This window comes from Lynx canadensis, chromosome C2 (genome assembly GCF_007474595.2).
Source record: "Lynx canadensis isolate LIC74 chromosome C2, mLynCan4.pri.v2, whole genome shotgun sequence".
NCBI classification, from domain to species: Eukaryota; Metazoa; Chordata; class Mammalia; order Carnivora; family Felidae; genus Lynx; species Lynx canadensis.
The window spans coordinates 8,049,248-8,068,797 of NC_044311.2; the positions used below are offsets into that span (position 1 = coordinate 8,049,248).

The 19,550-nt window shown below is 47.6% G+C and overlaps 1 protein-coding gene across 3 annotated transcripts in view; it reads left to right on the forward strand.

The window, feature by feature from the left end:
- Nucleotides 1–19,550, forward strand: part of ENTPD3 (ectonucleoside triphosphate diphosphohydrolase 3) — a 37,612-nt gene that overhangs the window by 4,977 nt on the left and 13,085 nt on the right. For 2 of the 3 annotated variants that reach the window (XM_030328921.1, XM_030328920.2), the window contains exons 3-6: nt 1,527–1,654; nt 9,339–9,456; nt 16,069–16,219; nt 18,810–18,969. In XM_030328921.1, the coding sequence (XP_030184781.1) occupies nt 1,527–1,654; nt 9,339–9,456; nt 16,069–16,219; nt 18,810–18,969 (557 nt within the window). Of the gene's footprint in view, nt 1–206; nt 385–1,526; nt 1,655–9,338; nt 9,457–16,068; nt 16,220–18,809; nt 18,970–19,550 lie in introns of those variants that run through there. The other variant, XM_030328922.2, reaches the window with a different exon arrangement.

The window sequence follows — 19,550 nt, forward strand, 5'->3', positions numbered from 1 at the left end:
GGGAATTCTATCAGTCTTTTATTTTATTTTTCTTAAACTTTTTTTTTTAATTTCCCCCCAGAGGGGTTTGTTTATTTATTTATTTATTTATTTATTTAATATAACTTATTGTCAAATTGGCTAACATACAGTGTGTAAAGTGTGGAGCTGGTTACTTTAATTTTCACATTTTCCTCAAAGGACTTTGAAAGTTTTGATGAATTTTGACAAAGGCACGCACCCATATACTCCACAATTCTGTGAAGATATGGGGCATTTCTATTACCCCAGACAGTGCTCCTGTGTTCCTTCCCGGGGAACCCCTGCCCCAGCCCTCTGGACTGTCACTGTTCTCATCCTAGTCACCTGCCTGTTTTAGAACTTCACGTGAATGGAATCATTTCGGTACAGAACAGTATTTGTTTCTTTCTTTAAAAAAAAAAAATCTGTTGCTACTGCATTTATGAAATTTCCGTTAGCCCCTACTGGTTTCTTACGACCCAAGTAAATATGTGCTCAACATGATCTAGTTAAGTGGGGCGCCTGGTTGGCTCAGTTGGTTAAGCATCCAATTTCAGCTCAGGTCATGATCTCATGGTTTGTGGGTTCGAGCCCCGCGTCAGTCTCTGTGCTGGAGCTGGCTTTGGATTTTGTGTCTCCCCCTCCCCCTGCCCCTGCCCAGCTCATGATCTGCCTCAAAAACAAATAAAGCATTAAAAACATTTTTTAAGTGATCTAGTTAAGCAATATTAGTTAATCATCAGTCCATTATGGTAATCATGTACCTTTATACAATACAGATATAATTATCTTTATTCAGAGGCTATGTATTTAGATGAAGATGATTCATATGCTTCTTCTTTTTGTTTTGTTTTGTTTTGCTTTTAAATGAGTATAGTTTCCATGTTGTGATTAAACTACGGGTACCAGAGATGACATGACCCCTTTGGGAGTGAACACGTGGGTCTAGTGATTCTTTGTGAATGTAGGGGAGACCCTATACCTTCCCTGCAGACACAGGAAAAATGGCTGAGGTTGACGTCTTACTGGAAACTCAAATATTTCAGAAATTCATACATGTTACTGTTTCCTTGACAGTATGTCACTGAGTACTGAGCCTGATAATCATTGACTATATCTGAAGCGTAGTATTCATTTCTCTTTGTCTGATGTTATTTTTAAATGAGATATTATACCACTGGCATTAATAGAAAACCCATATTTTTTCATCTACATTGAAGTAAATGTTATTGTAAAGCATCTCAGGGCTGACCGATATATGCATAACATGTTTCGGGAGATACCAGGAAACTAAACCACGCACGCACACTTTCTCTGCAAATGGCGTTTTAGTTCCCTCTCTGGAGAAAAGATAAATGGGCTTTGGAGCCCAATCACTCCTCCGCCTTAAAAAGTCTTGGCCTTACTAAAGCCAGAGGAAGTGCTGTAGGCATGCAGTCGTGCACCCAGTCCTTGGATTCTACAAAGAAGGCCAGTGCCTTGTTCCTACTTTCCCCTCATGTGTCTTCTGGGTCTTTCCATTTTAGGCCTCAAGGCCCTCTCCCGAACCCCAGCCATCATCGCCTTGGTGGTCTTGATTTTGAGTGTTGTGGTGCTTGTGACCATCACACTCATCCAGTTTCACCAGAAAGAGGTCCTCCTTCCAGGACTGAAGGTAAGTGTGAAGGGATTGGCACTGAAGGGATGGGCTATGACATCAGGTATTCTAAGGCCATGAGTTAGAAAAAAACCCTTTACCCCATCTCCCGTGGGGGAAGACCCAAGGAAGAACCCAAGGATCCTTGACATAAGACCCAGGGGAGAAGCTCTGGACATACCAGCTTTGTGCTGTTTGACACTACAGATTGATAATGGTGACCCTTCTCCAAGGACCGTGTGGCCTTGCTTTGACTCCTGACTGTTGGAGCCCAAGCTAGACCTTGTAGCCAAGGATTCCAGAAGGCTGCCAGAGATCTAGCAGCTTGTACATTTCCCAAGACCACACAACCCTGACCATGAGTGAAGACAGGGAGACCCAGCCTCCTCTTCTGGCCTGACCTGGTAAACAAGACATCAATGACTTGAAAAGGTCCCCTTGAGCTGTATTTGTGCAACCTCTCTTGAGTCTAAAAGTGTGCCATGATCCCTCTGACTCTTCCCCTTGAAAAATTACTCAGGACCCGTGCTCAGTTTCAGAGGCTACTCTTAGCCCTTTTGATAAGTGCCCAAATGACCTCTCAAATGATGTCCGACAGTCTGAGAACCATATACATCACCCCAGCCTTGGATGTAAGGGTGATGGGAGGTGATCCTGTGCAAGACTGTCAGACGAAGGGGAAAAGAGTCCTTCAGTCATTTTGGGTAGAGGTTGGCAAAATTTTTCTGTAAAGAGCTAAGTACTACATATTTAGACTTTAAAGGTCATTATAGTCTCTGTCACGTATCTTTTGTTTGTTTGTTTGTCTCCTGTGACTCTTTAAAAATGTACAAACGCTTCTTAGCTATAGGGCCATAGGAGCCAAGAAAACCAACCGTTATTTGAACCTCATTTAGCCTTTACCCTTGACCTCAAGAATCCTGTCTACATCTTCCTGCTCTTAGTGACTATTCAAAGGCTGTATTTGAAATAGAAGTTTTTTTAATTTTTATGAGATAAAAAAGAAACTAATATTGCCTCGGCTGTGTGGGTGAGTTAGACCCACCGTTCTGAGGCTGCTCTCTTCTGAAGGATTAAATTAAAACTCCTTTAGATGATGGCATTTGGTTCTTTTATAAGACATTTTACTTAAGGATCTCAGCCCCCCCCCCCCGACTCTAGGGGCGCCTGGGTGGCTCATTCGGTTAAGCACCCGACTCTTGATTTCAGCTCAGGTCATGATCTCTCGGTTCATGAGATCAAGCCCCGAGTTGGGCTCTGCGCTGACAGCATGAAGCCTGCTTGGGATTCTCTCTGCCTCTCCCCTGCTCATTCTCTCTCTCTCTCTCAAAATAAATAAACTTAAAAAAATCTCAGGCCCCCATGAATAACATGAAGAAAAAAAAAAAAAAACCTTATGCAACTGTCCAGTGACGAGAGAAAAACAAATTATCTGGTTGTCTAAAGACAACAGCCAAGGCCAAGAGAAGCCATTTTCCTAACCTCGGGGCACTGTCTTCTTCTCTAAACTGCATAAAATCAGGATTGCAACCAGGAGTATCACCATCTCCTTATGCTTTGTAAACTTTTCAGCTTGGTGAGCACTTTTCCCTGAATTATCTCGTGTAACCCTTGTGGCAGCGATAGCAGGGGGACAAAGCAAGCATTGTCACCCCCACTTTGCAAGTGAGGAACCGTGGGTCTGGCCATTGGGTGGCAGGATGGGAACTAAAACCTTGTCCCTCCTGTTCCCAAGGCCAGGGCTTTCTTCACTACCTCCCTCCTCTCCCTGATCCTAAGTTCAGAATGAGGGACCCAGGAGGAGCTACTGACCTTGACTAGAGAACTTATCCTCCTTTGCACAGGAGGGATGGGTGGGGGAGGGAGGGCGCAGATGCAGGAAGGCTTGCTGAACGGGGGGATGGAAGTACCCCCCAATTGGGGGCAAGACTAATGCCACTCTTAAACCCCAGGAACCACTCTTACACCCCATATTTCAGAGGAACCAGCTCTAGCTGTATTCCAGGTTTATCTCTCTCCATGGCTCAAGGGAATGTGCCCACCCAGAGTCATGCGTCCCCTTCTAGAATGTGCTGTGGTACCTGAGACTCCAGAAGCCAGGGTCTGTGTGGACCTCCTCCTGAGGACCGACCTCACCAGTGATCTGAGGGGTGGCAAAGGGGCAGCCATTTGCAGGAAGTGTAGACAGAGCGTGGATATGGGGTCGGAGCTGTCCCACCTTCTATAGTCAGCATACAGGTGCGTGAGGCTCTTTGCTCTGTGGATTGGCCAGGGGTGTGGGGTGAGGACGGGTGGAAGTTTGGAGGGAGAGTAAAAGTCTTCATTTAAAAAATTTTCCCTCAGGCCCTGCAGAAGTTTGGGATGGGTTGGTTAAGGCAGTTGACAGCCGCTAGCTTTCACTTGTTTTAGGAGGTAAGAGGTAAGTCCTCTGTTCATACTGGAGGGGCGTGGAGGGATTAAAAGACTAGAAGAGTAAACTGAGTAGAGAAAAGTAGACCCCAGGGCAGTAAGGAGGCTACCATTGAAAGAGAGGACCACACATGTCTCAGGCTCCTGGGTCAGGTGGGTTCCCCTGATCAAAGATGTGAGTAAAAGCAGGCCATCTGGGAATGACCCGAGGAAACACAGGTAGGGGGTGGGAGGTGAGACTGGAGGGAAGGCAGCCCCTGGAGGGCCTGCCACCCAGCAGGTTACCACTGTGGGCAGTGGGGGCTCAGTCCTGGGGAGGACTCTCAGTCTGGGAGCCAGTGTAAAACTCATCCCCAGGTGAGTCCTCTACCAAAGGGCATCTGGAACACCTGCTTCACAGGTATCCCACTCAAGGACATACTTACACGACCAGCTTCCACTAGTCATTGGCGGAGTGGCTGCTCCCTGGGAGACGCTAACCCCCTCGTATTTCTGGCATGCTGCACGCTCAGGTGGGCTCGGCCACTAGAGAAAGCCTTTAGATGCGTGGAAAGCGCATGGTTGGACAGCACAGCGGTAAGGCCTGAGGAGTGTGGGCAGGGAACCCTCCATGACTATTCCACGTGGATATGATTACTCACGGGTGAGAACGGAGGAGCAGAAAGGGTGGATCGCTTCTCACAGTTGCACACACTGGAAATAGCAGACGTGGGACCTAAGAAACAAAAGAGAACAGAAAACAGGGCCTCGAACGAGGGTTTAGAAGGACCAGAAGAACCACGCTCACCAATTAGCAGACAGTTCGTTCAAAGAGGGGATCTGTAATCTGCTCAGAATCGCGCTGCCAGGCCCCAGTCACAGTTGCAGGGGACAAGAAGTTGTATCACCTTGGAATGTTGACTCAGAGGACTCATTCTGCTTAGCTGGGTGGATTAAATGTGAGAAAAGACAGATGTTCTGAGCCGGGGGAACCGGGAGCAGAACGGCCACTTGAAAGAACATTCCACCTGCAGCCCTTCTCAGGTTGAGGACAAGCCTCTTGTGTTTGGCTCTTCGGTGTGTGCCAGGGGTGGGAAGGGCAGTTGTGGAAGTGAAGCTGAATGAATTCAAGGGCTTTTACGTTGTTATGTTTGTGTTTTCATAACCTTGAACGTTGTTTTGCCTCTGTGTAAAGATGACAGTTGGTTACGAGAGCCGGCTCCACGATGGCCTGTGGGGGGTGGGGGTGGGCTGGAATTTTCCTTAAGACCCTAATGAAAGGTCATGATAGCTGGCTATTACATGCAACCTTGGCTTACCTAACCCTGGTCTATCGGAGTTTAAGAGGAGAAGTATCAAAACTCAGTCAAGGGTCAACGCGTCCCCAGTGCCATTTTCGTTGTTGCTGGTCCAACCTGCTCCACCAGCCTGAAGAGTAAACATGGTGGCATCATTTCTATTTTTTACTCAGCCCCCCACCTGCTTCCTGCTCATGAAGTCCAATCTCTTCCTCTCGAGACTTCTCCCTCCCCAGCCCCAATCACAACTGTCTAGAAGCCCTGGAGTTTCTCAGTCCAGTATGATCAGTACCCCATTGCCACTGCCCCTTGCAGCCACAGGACATCAGTGTCCAAGAGGGGCCTACGTAGTCCCGCTCAGGTCACATGAGATCCCCGTATTGAGTCACACTCCCGTGCTTGGCCGTTATTCTCCAAAGCACAACCACGAGACCAGGCTGTGCTAAAACCATTCCTTTGTAGGGGCACCTGTGTGACTCAGTGGGTTAAGCGTCCAGACTCTTGATTTTGGCTCAGGTCACGATCTCATGCCGCGTGGGTGTGAGCCCCGCCTTGGGCTCTGTGCTGACAGTGCAGAATCCGCTTGGGATTCTCTCTCTCCCTCTCTCTCTGTCCTTCACCACTTGCATTCTCGGTCTGTCTCTCAAAAACAAGCAAACAAACAAAAAAACATTCCCTTGTAACCCTCATTGGTTATCAGTCATCAGCCGGGATCTCTGGTGCCTTGTGGCCCTCCCTGGTTACCCCTTAGAGAGCGAAAGTTGGATAATTAGTTTCTTCCTTTCCAGACAGATGTGGCTTCTTCATCACATTGGTCCACCTCCTGTGTATAGTCAGATCTGCATACTACTTAGCTACAAGCTTGCTTTTGAGGGACTTTTTGTCTGAACAAAGAAAGTCTGCTCTACGCACCAGGCATCTTTTTTTTTTTTTTTTTTGAGAGACAGAGAGAGAGTGTGTGTGCATGTGAGTGGGAGAGGGGCAGAGAGTGGGGGGGGAAGAGGATCTGAAGCAGGCTCCGAGCTGACGGCAGAGAGTCCAATGCGGGGCCCGAACTCACAGACTGTGAGATCAGGACCTGGGCCAAAATTGGGTGCTCGACCGACTCGCTACCGAGGCACCCTAGGCACCTCATTACTAAACAGTCAACCCTGTTAGACCTGGTTTCCTTGGAACTCAGTGAAAGCACGGGGGCTGTGTGTAGAGGTCCGATGGCCAGTTAGAACCAAGCTCGGGCCCAAGTCTGTGACGGTGGGCAATGCTTTACCTCTGTGAGCCTCAGTTTCCCCATATGTCAAGTGGGAAGGATGACCACACCTGCCCTTGTAGATGCAACACTAAAGCACTTCGGGCAATGCCTGGCATATTAGAAGTGCTCCACAAATGTGTATTACTGCTAGGATCCGTCTTATTATGCCAAGAGGGATGATGATGGTGATGGCCATGGATGATGATGACAGTGCTAATAACAAATCTAAGAAAACTGTTCTTACGACTTTTGCTTTTGTTAGAAGCTCACACATCCCTTAAGTTTTGGATCATGGGGTTCTCACGGAAGACTGTTTCCTTTTGGTTAACCCACTGAGTGTGTCTTCAGTTCTACATTCAAGCCACGTTCCTTTCTGACACTGCGTTGGACAGGGGGTTACTCACTGCCCAGCTGAACTGAATGAAATCAGTCCCCATCCCACCCACTCCATCAAACCACATTGAGTTCCGCTGATTTAGGTAAGGGAGCTCTCAAAAAGACCAACTTTTCCACTTCGGAAAACGTCAGCGAACAGTGGTGGGGTGGATACCTGGTCCTCAGGAGTAGCCCCGGGCTCAGGGCTGGTCCCTGTCAGCACATCCGGCAGGTGCCCGAGGGGAGGGCCAGCTGCTCCCACCTTGGTGAAAATTGGATGCCAGCTGGGATGATGATGAACGTGAAAATGGCCCTTCTTCCTCCTTCCTGAGCTTGGCACAGCAGCCCCAAGCCTCCCTCACGGGGAAAACGCACTCTTCGTGAAGAGCTGGGATCCAGAAGATCTGGGAAGGGTGGGGACCCTGCGGAGTAGTTGCTCACGTGTGCTCCCTCCTGTAGTCAGGACCCGGTGTGGAGGGGCCAGGGGCCGGTGCTGGGCTGGTGGGGGGTCGGCAGCAGGAGGGAGGAGAGAAAGCGGACTGGTAGGGAGGCTCAGATCGCTTGAGTGCCCGGTTTCCTTCAGTGCCACCTGTGCGTTAATCTCCGGGTAAGCAGGCTGGGAACAATGCCTTCCTTGTTCCCCCGGGGGGTGTCATGTCAGGATCCCCGTCAGCATTCGTCAGACTGAAGGCTGAGATTAGCAGGGTGTCTAAGTTCAAGTACCGACGGACGCAGGATGTTCCGTGTCAATATAATGGGAAAGCTGCGATTGAGGAGCTAGGGCCACCCGTTTTTATTCGGTCCCCTTGTTTCAAATGAAACAAGCGTTTGTTGATAGTAGAAAGCTGGAGCCCTCCCAAATGGCTAGCGTCAGGGAATTGGTTAAATGGATTATTGTACATCTCACGGAAGAGGTGGGGAATGTATTGAAAGCGATATCAGTATTTTTATTGGCGGCGAGAGATGTACATGATATACTTTTTATGTAAGAACAGAGCGTTGGAAAGGTCTACGTACACTATAATCCTGGGTTGAATTGAAAACGTATGTCTGACCGCATTTTCATATATGTAGCTGTATGCACAGGCGGCCGTTAGAAAAGATGTATAGCAAGGTGTTATAACAATAGTGGGATTTGAGGGGTGTTATTTACTTCTCTTTCCTCTGGTCTTTGTGGTTTTGTTTATTTTGCTTTGTTGATCTTTCCATATCACCTGTGTTTGTTGAGCAGCCATGAGTGTTAGGCATAGGGTCTGTTTACTTCTGCAAGTTAAGTTGTCTGCCCGTGAGGAAACCCAGAGACGTTAGGCCTCTTGCTACCTAGGGTCACAAAGCAAGCAAGCATCCGTCTGAGTTCGACCTGCTTCCAGAACCCAAATTCATCTTCCTCCCTGAGACCAGCTGGCTTAACCCAACAGCAGTGGAATTGGAGAAAAGCTCCAGAAGCCTCCACTGCCCTGGGCTGACTCCGGGCCCACGCACATACTGACCTAGGTCAGCATTACTCATTCCAATCCCCGTAGGCTGCTAACGCATGCCCTTTCCTGCTCAGGCTTGGTCCAGGGCCTGGGCTGGGCCACACCCTCAGGGGAGGAAGCTTCCTGGTGCCTGCCTCAAGGTGGGGACATGGTCAAGGACTCCTAGCCTGCTCTCCTGAGCACAGCTAGTCCTGGCACTGCCCTGGCAGACCCCCCTGTCTGTCCATGTACCGTGTTACCAAAGGGGGACAGTATGTCAACGTTAGCTGGCATCTTGGGGTTTTTCTCCTGAATTGTGAATACCTTCATTCTGCAGGCCAGTGCAGGTATTGACGTGTGTCACCCTTGTGAGAATTTCCTATATTTACTTCAGGCTTATTGGCCTGGAAGTTTGAAGAACAGAGGGCAGCAGGCGACTGACTATTTTCATTTCCCTCCTGAGGCCCAGGTGGCTTCTGTCCCCCCACCTCAGAGGTCTGGAAGAGGAAGAATCAGGGAACAAGTAAGACCCTCGGAGTATTAATTTTCAACCTTGGCTGCATATTGGAATCACCAAGGGAGCTTTAGAAACTGCGATGCCTGGGTCTGCTCCCGGAGATTCTGATTTAATGGGTCTGGGATGTGGCCTTGGCCCTGGGAGTTTCCAAAACTCCCCAAGTGATTCTAATGTGGGCCAAGAGTGAGAACCATGCCCCAGAACACCTGACCCACCCCACCCCCACCCCCTTCCCCACAGCCCAAGGAGACAAAGTTGGTTTGGAGAAACTCGGTTTTTCCCCTTGGTCAGCCCCTCCCCAAATGAAGCAGTATGGGTTACCCTCTGGAGAGTATTCGGGGTTCTCGGTGGCCCATTGGAAAAGAGTCCTCAGAGAGGCCCAGCCCATTTCTGACTCTCCCTTCCCCCTTTTGTTCAGTACGGAATCGTGCTCGATGCCGGGTCTTCCAGAACCACCGTCTACGTCTATCAGTGGCCAGCGGAGAAGGAGAATAATACTGGAGTGGTCAGTCAAACCTTCAAGTGTAGTGTGAAAGGTAAGGCCCGGACTGTGTGCAGGAGGCCCAAAGGGAAGCAAGGGAGAGTCCTAAGGGCCTTCGGAGGCCTGGAGGGATCCCAAGAAGCTGCCTGGAGGCAGGAATGAGCACTGCACTGGGCGTCAGGAACGTATGTCATCCAATGGTAGTGGCACTCCCCATCCATGCAGTGACCTTGGGCCAGTCACCCCCTTCCTCTGGGCTTCAGTTTTCTCATGTCTAAAACATGGCGGTGCGTGGTGTGAGATTTTACCCTGCCACACTTGCTTGAATGCTGACGGAAGGCACAAGTCTCCTGGGTCAGAACAAAGGATGGTTTCTTACTCACAGTACTAGCGGTAGGCAGAGTATCAGCATTTTCTTGTGCTGGTTCTCTGAGTTTCACTTTGCACCAGGTGATGTAAGGAGGGCCAGATAGTATCTGCTCGCGCGGTGGGTCGTATTACAGAAGAGGAACCCCGAGATGAGGGAATCTGAGACATTTATAATGCCTGCCTCTTGATCTGGGGGGAAACACTGTCTCTATCTTCTGAGCCTTGAAAGTATAATCCGAAGCAAAGGCAGTCGGGGCTTCTGCTCCTAGGACATGCAGAAACATGAGGGAGTCGTGGAAAATTGTATTCCAGTAGGGGAATTGTATTCTAATTGGCCGTGTATGTCAGGGTGGGGGTTGGCGGTGGTAGAGATGGATGGACAAGGCATAACCAGACGGCCATGGCTCGGGTCCAGTAAAGCTTGATTTATAGACCCTGAAATTTTGAATTTCATATAATTTTCAAGTGTCACAACATATTCTTTTAATTTTTTCCCTAGTATTTAAAATTGTGAAAACGGTCTTAGCCCATGGGCTGTACAAAAAAAAAAAAAAAAAAAGGTGATGAACTGGATTTGGCCTGAGAGATGCCCACCCTTGAGACAGAACATTCTCGGCATCTTTAATGACCCTCCACAACATAGCCTGAATTTTACATTCACTGTTTCCTTTGTCCTTCTTACAGTTTCATCCTTATGCGTTTAGTTTTTCCTGCTTTTGAAAGCGGGATCAAACATGTATACACATAAATGGAGTCAACATTTATTCTGTAATTTGCTTCGTTTACGGACGTCGGGTTTTTAAGATCCATGTGTGTTAATAGGGAGGAGAGGAAGCTCATACGTTCTTCCCTGTTGATGGGCATTTGTGTTTCCATGATTATGGAAGCGATAAGGTTGAGTATATTTATATTTTAATTTACTTATAACATTATAAGTTATAAATATGCTTATGTATTTTATATTTATATGTCACATGATCATTTCTGGTTTTGTGAAATTCCTATTCTTGACTTTTTCTCATTACTCATTGGGGTTCTTTTTTTTTTTAAGGTTTATTTATTTTGAGAGAGACAGAGCATGAGTGGGGGAGGGGCGTAGAGAAAGGGAGACACAGAATCCGAAGCAGGATCCAGGCTCTGAGCTGTCAGCACATTGCCCGTCGTGGGGCTCAAAGCCATGAACCGTGAGACCATGACCTGAGCTAAAGTCGGTCACTTAACCGACTGAGCCACCCAGGCGCCCCCGGAGTTCTTTATACATATTGTGAATATGAGTGCCCAGCTAGCATTATTATTATGTTGTTCTCATATTTCCTCACAGCTGATGATTTGTCTTTTTAAGTCTCTTCATTGTGTCTTTTGGTGAATAGGAGTTCTTTTTATGTAGGCACAATTATCAGTCTTCTCTTTTATGGTTTTGCTCTTGTGTATTTAAGAAATCCTTTAGCCTGAGATCATAAAGATATCCTTCAGTGAAAGTTTTATAATCTTGTCTTTTATATTTAAGGTTTATTTATTTTTGAGAAGGGGGGGAGAAAGAGAGAACGAGTGGGGGGAGGGGCAGGGAGAGAGGGAGACAGAGAATCCTGAGCAGGCTCCACACTGTCAGTGCAGAGCCCAGTGTGGGGCTCGAACCCACAAACCGTGAGATCATGACTTGAGCTGAAACCCAGAGTCAGACACTTAACCGACTGAGCCTCACGTACCCCACAATTAAGTCTTTGGTACACATAACCAACCCCAGTTAGTGTGTGTGTGTCTGTGTGTGCCTTTTTATTCTTTTAAATGTATTTATTTAAATAACTTATTGTTTAAATAAATTATTTATTTACATTCAAACACAGTGTAGTATTGGTTTCAGGAGTAGAACCCAGTGACCCATCCCTTGTGTGTGTGCCTTTCTAAAAACCACCCTCTTCAGAGCATCATGATCTCTGACTTGGCCTGGAGCTTCCTGACCAGGATGTTAACACATCCTGAATGTGTTACTGAGGTATACCCTCAGCCCACGGACAACAGGTTAGAGACCCTGGACAGGTTCCCCCGGCCCCAAGCAGCCTCCTTCATTTGCCTCCATGATCTGCCCAAAGATAATCATCTCTGGGGTCATGGCATTGAAAAAGCTGGGAAGCAGAATTAGCCTTTCCCACAGGGAGACTAACAGAGATCTTTGAATAACAGGGCGAATTCTGATCATCTGCCTTTCAATGGAGGGCAGCCAGGAGCTCACCTACCCTGGTACCTAGGTGTCCAGGTTAGGTTGTCGATGAGCGGATATTGAGACAGAGTTTGGGATGCAAGGTGATTGTGAGAGATCCATACCTGTGGGGGAAGGGAGAAGGAGGACTGGCCAGAAAGAGAAGTCATACTGCCACATGGGCCTGACGGAGCTCCGGGTGATCAGTTATCTTGCGTGGCCCAAGTTGGCTAGGCTGCGACACCCCCGTTGCCCTCAGTTGTTGGATGGCGGCATCCTGGGAAGAGCAAGACGTTGAGCAAGGCAGCTGTCTGCAGCTAAGGCAAACCATGAAGGAGCTGACAGCGGAGACCCTAAGCCTTTATTTGAAGGGGCGTCTGGCTGGCCTCTCTCACAACAGGGCACTCGGATGTTTTCTGAGTACCGATTGCGTTGTTATCCACAAGACACGGGTGGCCACGGCCTTGCTCGGAGCTCAGCCGGAGATCCCCTCTCTGCTGTCCTCACTTCTGAGCCATCTCCTCCCCTTCAAGCATGAAAGAGGGCAGCAGGATGTTCATTTTGAAAGGTGAGACCAGCCACTTCCAGAAAAGAGAGGGTCGTGTAGGGTAGTCGTTAAGATGTCACCTCATCCCTCCTGTGTGAGCTCTGGGATGTTTCTGACCTCTCTGAGTTTTGACCTCTTCATCTCTAAAATACGAAGCATGAGAATAGTAATGCCCATCCCCTGGGAATCATTTGAAGATTCAGTGACGTGATATGTGTAAAGCAGGTAACAAATGCATGGCACGCGGTAAGCACTTAGTAAGTGTTAGCGATTATTATTCATGGCACGGTTTCGAGCTCCTGGATATTCTTGCCACGAAGTTAGTCTGTCCAGATCTGTCTTTAGACCCGGAGAGCAATTCAGCCAAGTCAGTCCTGATGATCTTCTGGCTGTAGGGGTAGATGTGACCTTCATGGGAGGGGCCCTTGGCCACCCAGGATGTGATTTAGGGGAGGGGCAGGGTCATGGAGCCCACATCATATCCATAAATGAGTCTTCCCTTTGATCGTAGTAGCCTCGGGGATCCATATATACACTCCAAATGACCAGAAGACCACAAACTAAATCGCAAAATACAGAGTTGAAGTTTGGCAAGTGCCATCGCCTTGAAGACACGTGGCTTGTCCAAGGATAATTTGGGTTTCTGGTTTCCCAGTTGCAAATTTCCCAGGGCTCCCCTGCCTTGGCCAGTCTGAGGGGGTGGTGAACGCTTGCTTGCCCTGCAGTGTCTCCCAGATACCCAGGCTCTTGGAGATTTCTTTCTTGTGGGCGAGGAGGGACCTGGTGAGTATCATCACTCCTCACTTGCTGCTGTTTTCCTGAGTTCACCGGGTGCTGCCTTAGCTGCTGGTCCCCATGCTGGTGTCTGAAGCTCTGGCTGCTTGTCGTAAAGCCATTCCCTGGAGGGCACCGGTCCCCTACACGCCCCTCCTGTCTTTCCCGGTGTGCGGTTCTCAAGCCTGCTGCTGTCTCCTCCCACAAAGGACATTCACGTGTTCTCTTTAAACCAGTGCTTGAACTCTACTGGGGCCTAAGTGTAGCCATCTCCTCCACTGAAATGCCTTAAGGAGTTGCTTTGGGGACCTGGCCATTACAGTTTTGAAAGCATCCTTTGCTTGGGTGCATATCCTCGAGTAAGGTTTGTGTCATCTGTCCAGCCGCCTTTCTCCAGATTGGAATAGCAGTTCCAACCCTCCTTTCTTAGGGTTGTGAATCCCAGGATCCCATGAGCCCAATCCCGTCTTCCCTCTAGGAGGCTTATGGGACCTTATGCAAGTAGGTCTCAGGTGACATGCTCAGATACCCCAAGTTTTGACATTCCAGCAAGGTTCCTAACCAGTCCCTTTCCAGAGACCAGCTCTGGCTGATCTAGATTGAACTGCATGATCCTCTTAGTATAGAGTTTCATACTGGTTTGAAAATCTCATTGACTGATTGATTGACTCATTTATCTCATAAATATGTATTGACTGCCAACTGTTTGCCGGTAACTGTTCTTGCTGGGGATTCCAAACTGAAATATACAGGGGCACCGGGCTGGCTCAGTCGGTGGAGCATCTGACTCTTGATCTTGGGGTCATGAGTTCAAGCCCCACATTGGGCACAGAGCTTATTTAAAAGTAAATAAAAAATAGGGGCGCCTGGGCGGCTCGGTCGGTTAAGCGTCTGATTGCGGCTCAGGTCATGATCTCGGGGTTCATGGGTTTGAGCCCTGCATGGGGCTGTGCCCTGGCTGTGCAGAGCCTGCTTGGGATTCTCTCTCTCTCCCTCTCTCTCTCTCTTCCCCTCCTCCACTTGTGCATGCGTGCACGCGCTCTCTCTCTCTCTCTCTCTCAAAATAAATAAATAATCTTTTAAAAAAGAGAGACTCAAGAGACACACAAGCCAACTGGAAGGGATGGAATTTATTTGGACTCTAATTCAAACAAACTGGGAGAGAAAAAGAGAGAGGTGGGGGGAGGGGGAGAGGGAGGGAAAAGATGAATATGGAGAAAACGGGCACCTTAACTAGAATTTGGTTCTGTTCGTTTCTACAGGCGTAATAGCAGGCAGGTGCTCACGCTGCCTAAAAGAATTCTTTTAAAAGAATTCTTAAAAGAATTCTTGCCTAACCCTACTTTCAATTCTTTCTGTGATCGTTCATTTCAGCTTCATGGAGATTTCTGACCAAGCTGAGGAACCCTGTCATGGGTTTGTTTGAGTTATAGGTCTCTCTAGCTGTGTTATTTCTTGTTGACATTGATAAACGTGGACTTTTTGGTATTCTTTCATATTTAATGTTTAGGATAACATCTTAAATTACATATAGTTATGCCACAACGTTTCCTGAAGATAAATCGTGACAAGATTCCTTTTGTCCCCTCTATGTTTGAACACATGGAATAGATTTGAATTTTTGTTTCATTTTTCCTGTCCCACCTTTTACTGTGTCTCAAAACCCATTGGGTGGAAATTCTGTGAAGAAGTGAATTTACTAGAGCACCTGGCTGGCTCAGTCAGTGGAGCATGTGGCTCTTGATCTTGGAGTTGTAGGTTCGAGCCCTGCGTTGTATGTAGAGATCACTTAAAAATGAAATCTTTAGGGGCGCCTGGGTAGCTCAGTCAGTTGAGCATCTGACATTGGCTCGGGTCGTGACCTCTCTGTTCCCGAGTTTGACAGCTGACAGCTCAGAGCCTGGCCCCTCGTTCAGATTCTGTGTCTCCCTCTCTCTCTGTCCTTCCCCCAATGATGCTCTGTCTCTCCCTCAAAAACAAATACACATTAAAATTTTTTTAAATAAAATCTTTAAACAAACCAAAACACAAGTACACTTTCCAAAAGGCAGGTCGTGTGAAAGGAGACTAGAGGGGCAAAAAGCAGATACGATTATTGCTGAACAAAAAGAAGAAGAAGAAGAATTACTTGTATATTTTAGTGAAACATAGTGAAGTATTTCAAGAATGAAATGAGGGGCGCCTGGGTGGCGCAGTCGGTTAAGCGTCCGACTTCAGCTCAGGTCACGACCTCGCGGTCCGTGAGTTCGAGCCCCGCATCGGGCTCTGGGCTGATGGCTCGGAGCCTGGAGCCTGCTTCCGATTCTGTGTCTCTCTGCCCCTCCCCCGTTCATGCTCTGTCTCTCTCTGTCTCAAAAATAAATAAACGTTAAAAAAAATTAAAAAAAAAAAAAAGAATGAAATAATACCATCTCTGCAGTTCGTTCTGTGGGGAGAGAGAACAGACGACACCAGAGGTGATCATTGTGAGAGCTGGGAGGTGGGTACAAGGGGGTCCATTATACCTTCTTCCCTACTTCTGTTGATGTTTGAAATTTCCGTAATGAGACCTTTTTCTTAAGCAGATCCTGTTTCATGTTTTCACTTTTGTAATTCCTTCCTTCTGTATTTGGGGAGTTGACACTTCAGTGTGACCACACGGGACTTAGCACCTCCACCTGTTTTCAACCCCCCCACTCGAACCCACTGCTTCCCAAAGCCGATTTGGTGTTTATTTCGAAGTTGTAGTGCTCTTGTTGGTTCCTGGGAATGCTAAGAAGTGCTGACTGCTTGCTCCTCAGGCTCTGGGATCTCCAGCTATGGGAAAAACCCCCAAGATGTGCCCAAAGCCTTTGAGGATTGCATGCAAAAAGTCCAGGGGCAGATTCCAGCCCACCTCCATAGATCCACCCGCATTTACCTGGGGGCCACGGCGGGGATGCGCTTGCTGAGGTAAGGGCTGGGGTGGCCCCACGGAGCCCATCTGACCGAAATCAAGAATGTGTTGAGCCTTGCCAAGAATGTAACTCTCTGCCTGGGGACAAATCCGAAAGAAAGAAGCCCATATTCTGCCATAAATTTAAAAGTTGGGACGCTTTTAGTCTTTATTGTAATACCCAGAAAGAGACTGCTCTAAAAGGGATTCCCTCCACCTTGGTGATTTTCCCGAGAACTCTGGGGAAAAAAAGGCAGGTGACATGAAATCCCATGGGGTATACCTCTAGTTTTTTAGAAAAGTAAAAACTGTTTTGGATGCCTGGTCTTCTGACCCCGGTGTGCTAGCAGCGATCCTGAGTGCGACCCACAGTTACGTGGCGTCTACTCACGTACACGATCTCGCTGCAATCTGCTTTACAAGAGTGATTTTTCACTGGGGCGCCTGGGTGGTTCCGTCAGTTAAGCGTCCGACTCTTGATTTCAGCTCCGCTCACGATCTCACGGTTGTGAGATCGAGCCCCATGTCAGGCTCCACACTGATGTGGAGTCTGCTTAGGATTCTCTGCCCCTCTCCTCCCTCTAAAAAAAATTAGTGGAATTTCTGCACTTCACCTCAGGCAAAGCCTTTGCAGCTATTAGGAAACAAACAGCTCATTTCATTCAATTTAGCAGTTCCTTCTAGATTTGTAGCCATGACTTTTAGCCCAGTTGCACTGTGTTCAAGTGCCCTTTCGATCTCTCTTTTTTCCCCCATTATTGTAGCTCCTTGACCTTGAAATAAAGGAAAAATAGTTTTTATTTTTATTTTTAAGAGAATATATTTCTTTTTCTTTAATGTCTATTTATTTTTGAGAGAGAGAGAGAGCGAGCTCACAGGGGAACGGCAGAGAGAGAGAGAGAGAGAGGGAGACAGAGAATCTCAAGTAGGCTCTGCACGGTCAGCACAGAGCCTGATGTGGGGCTCAAACTCACGAACCTTGAGATCATGACCTGAGCTGAAATTAAGACCCAGACACTCAAGTGACTGAGCCACCCAGGCGCCCCAAGAAAAATAGTTTTGTTTTTTTTTTTAAATCAAACTTAAATCTACCCAGGGTAAAGCCTGCTCTGAACTTTGAAAATAAGGCTTTATCCCCCAAAGATGACACTCATATTGCTTCAAAGCCACTTTGTCTGTGGTGCCAGTAACATAAAATTATATGTGTGGGCATAAAGAAGATACACAGAAACAAACAAACAGAGCCACTTTAACATGATGATTAAAAGAAATCACGAAGCACCCTCGGTTGGATTGGGCCTGTTCCTTGAGGTTTTCCTCTCCTTGTTTCTATCCCTCTATCCTTGTTGACTGAACAGAACGTGGGAAAAAGTTGCATTTCTTTGCCCCGCTTGGAATCTCCAGGGTGTTTCAAAATGATTGCGTTTACCTGAAAGAAAGGGTACAGAAATGCCTTCCTTCTGCCTTTTCTTTTTTTATGGAAACAAAGCACCCGACTTTCTCTTAGTTGCTTTTTCTCCCACTCCTCTCAGTGAGGAATAATTAGAAGACTCTGTGACTTATAGCCCCTGACAAAAACCATGGAATAGGACGTTCGCCACTTGGGAAAACAGTGAATGTCCCATTTGAATAAATTAAATATTAACTCCTCCTTGTAAAACTTTCTGATGATAATCCATTCCTTCTGAGGATCTAGCTGATGTTTCCATTGAGGGAAAAGTCAACTATTAAAAAAAAAAAAAAAAGCATTTAATGAGAATCCTCTGGGAGGGGAACTGATAAAACTAGGAAGACTCTTGGATTATTTTCCAAACAGTGATCACTTGTGGCTGAATTAGAATGGACCTCAGTTTGTGGCGTGGCTCTTTCTCCTCCTTGAGCCAATAGTGAGCCAGTGCCCCGGTTTTCTTAACCCCGTGATGAAAGGGGAGATACCCTCCCAAGTGAATGTGCTTCCATAAGGTAAAATGACAGCCAGTGAACAATAGTATAAAGCCCCGTCATGGGTGATATTAGAATACTATGTTTCCACTTTCCCGTGGGTCAGCGCACTGACGGATTCCAATCCACTGACGGCCATGATAGCCGTTATATACCCTCATGATGAAGCCTTCCCTGAGAGCAAAGCAGCGACTGCTGAACGCCTAACCCTCTTTCTTTCCCCCCTCCTCCTAAAGATCCCCCTTCCTTCTGGCCTGACGAGGGCTCCTCTGTATGATGCCCCCAGCGGATTCCTTATGCCACCCCTATGCCTTCACCAACCCCCTTGCCTGTGCTGATCTGAGACAGAGCAATGGTGATTAAGCAGAAGGCCCTTTTGGTCAGCTGGTTGCTAGCGAACGAGACAGGAACAGGTAGGGGAGGAGAGAACAAGGGGTGTTTTTACGTAAAGCTGTTTGTCTGCTTGGCGGTGTGACAGGTAACAAGGGCATCTGCCTTGGTTGCCTGGGAGGTTTTGACTTGCGAAAGGTTGCCAGTTTTGCACACATCTGGAAAATCATCCCTGCCAGCGGAGGGGTGGGGAGGTTTGCCTTTTCACCTGAGTGAGATTATTTGAAGACTCTCTTGTCCAGGCACTCAGCCTTTTGTGTTCTGTGCCTTGCATAGGTTACAGAATGAAACAGCAGCTAATGAAGTCCTTGCCAGCATCCAAAACTACTTCAAGTCCCAGCCCTTTGATTTTAGGGGTGCTCAAATCATTTCTGGGCAAGAGGAAGGGATATATGGATGGATTACAGCCAACTATTTAATGGGAAATTTCCTGGAGGTGTGTGAAAACAAATGCATGGTTTTTAATTTTGCTATCTACCCCGTCCCCTGTGGGTGGTCACTTAAGCAGAGGTGCATGCTGACAGGGGCATCTGTCCTGTGTCATCCCTAGCATATACTGCATTGAGGAAACAACTATGAGACAATAGCTAAGAAAATACACATAGAGCTGGGGCAAAAACACTGCATCGTAAATAGGACCAAATGCACAGGGGAGAGGGAATAGCATCACTTTACTAGCTGATAAGAAATTGGAGGTGGGGGGATCTAAATCTAAAGGCTGTGGGTTTTTTGAAGGGTAGCTGGAGAATGACTCTTCTAAGAAGCTCCACAGCCCTCTGGAACTTCCAGAGCCCTCGGGCAGTCTGCTTCCCAAACCGTCCTGTGTCCCCGGGTCCCTTACCCTGCCCTGCCCCTTGTGCAAAGGAAAGCCGACCCCAAGGGACAATCACCATGTTTCAGAGGACGTGAGCCTTATCCAGCCCAACACCTATCTTGTTCCCCCTCAAATATATTCTTAAATTTTAGTTAATTGCCAGCAGTTCATATTTTAGAAATGTCACACCCACACCCACACAC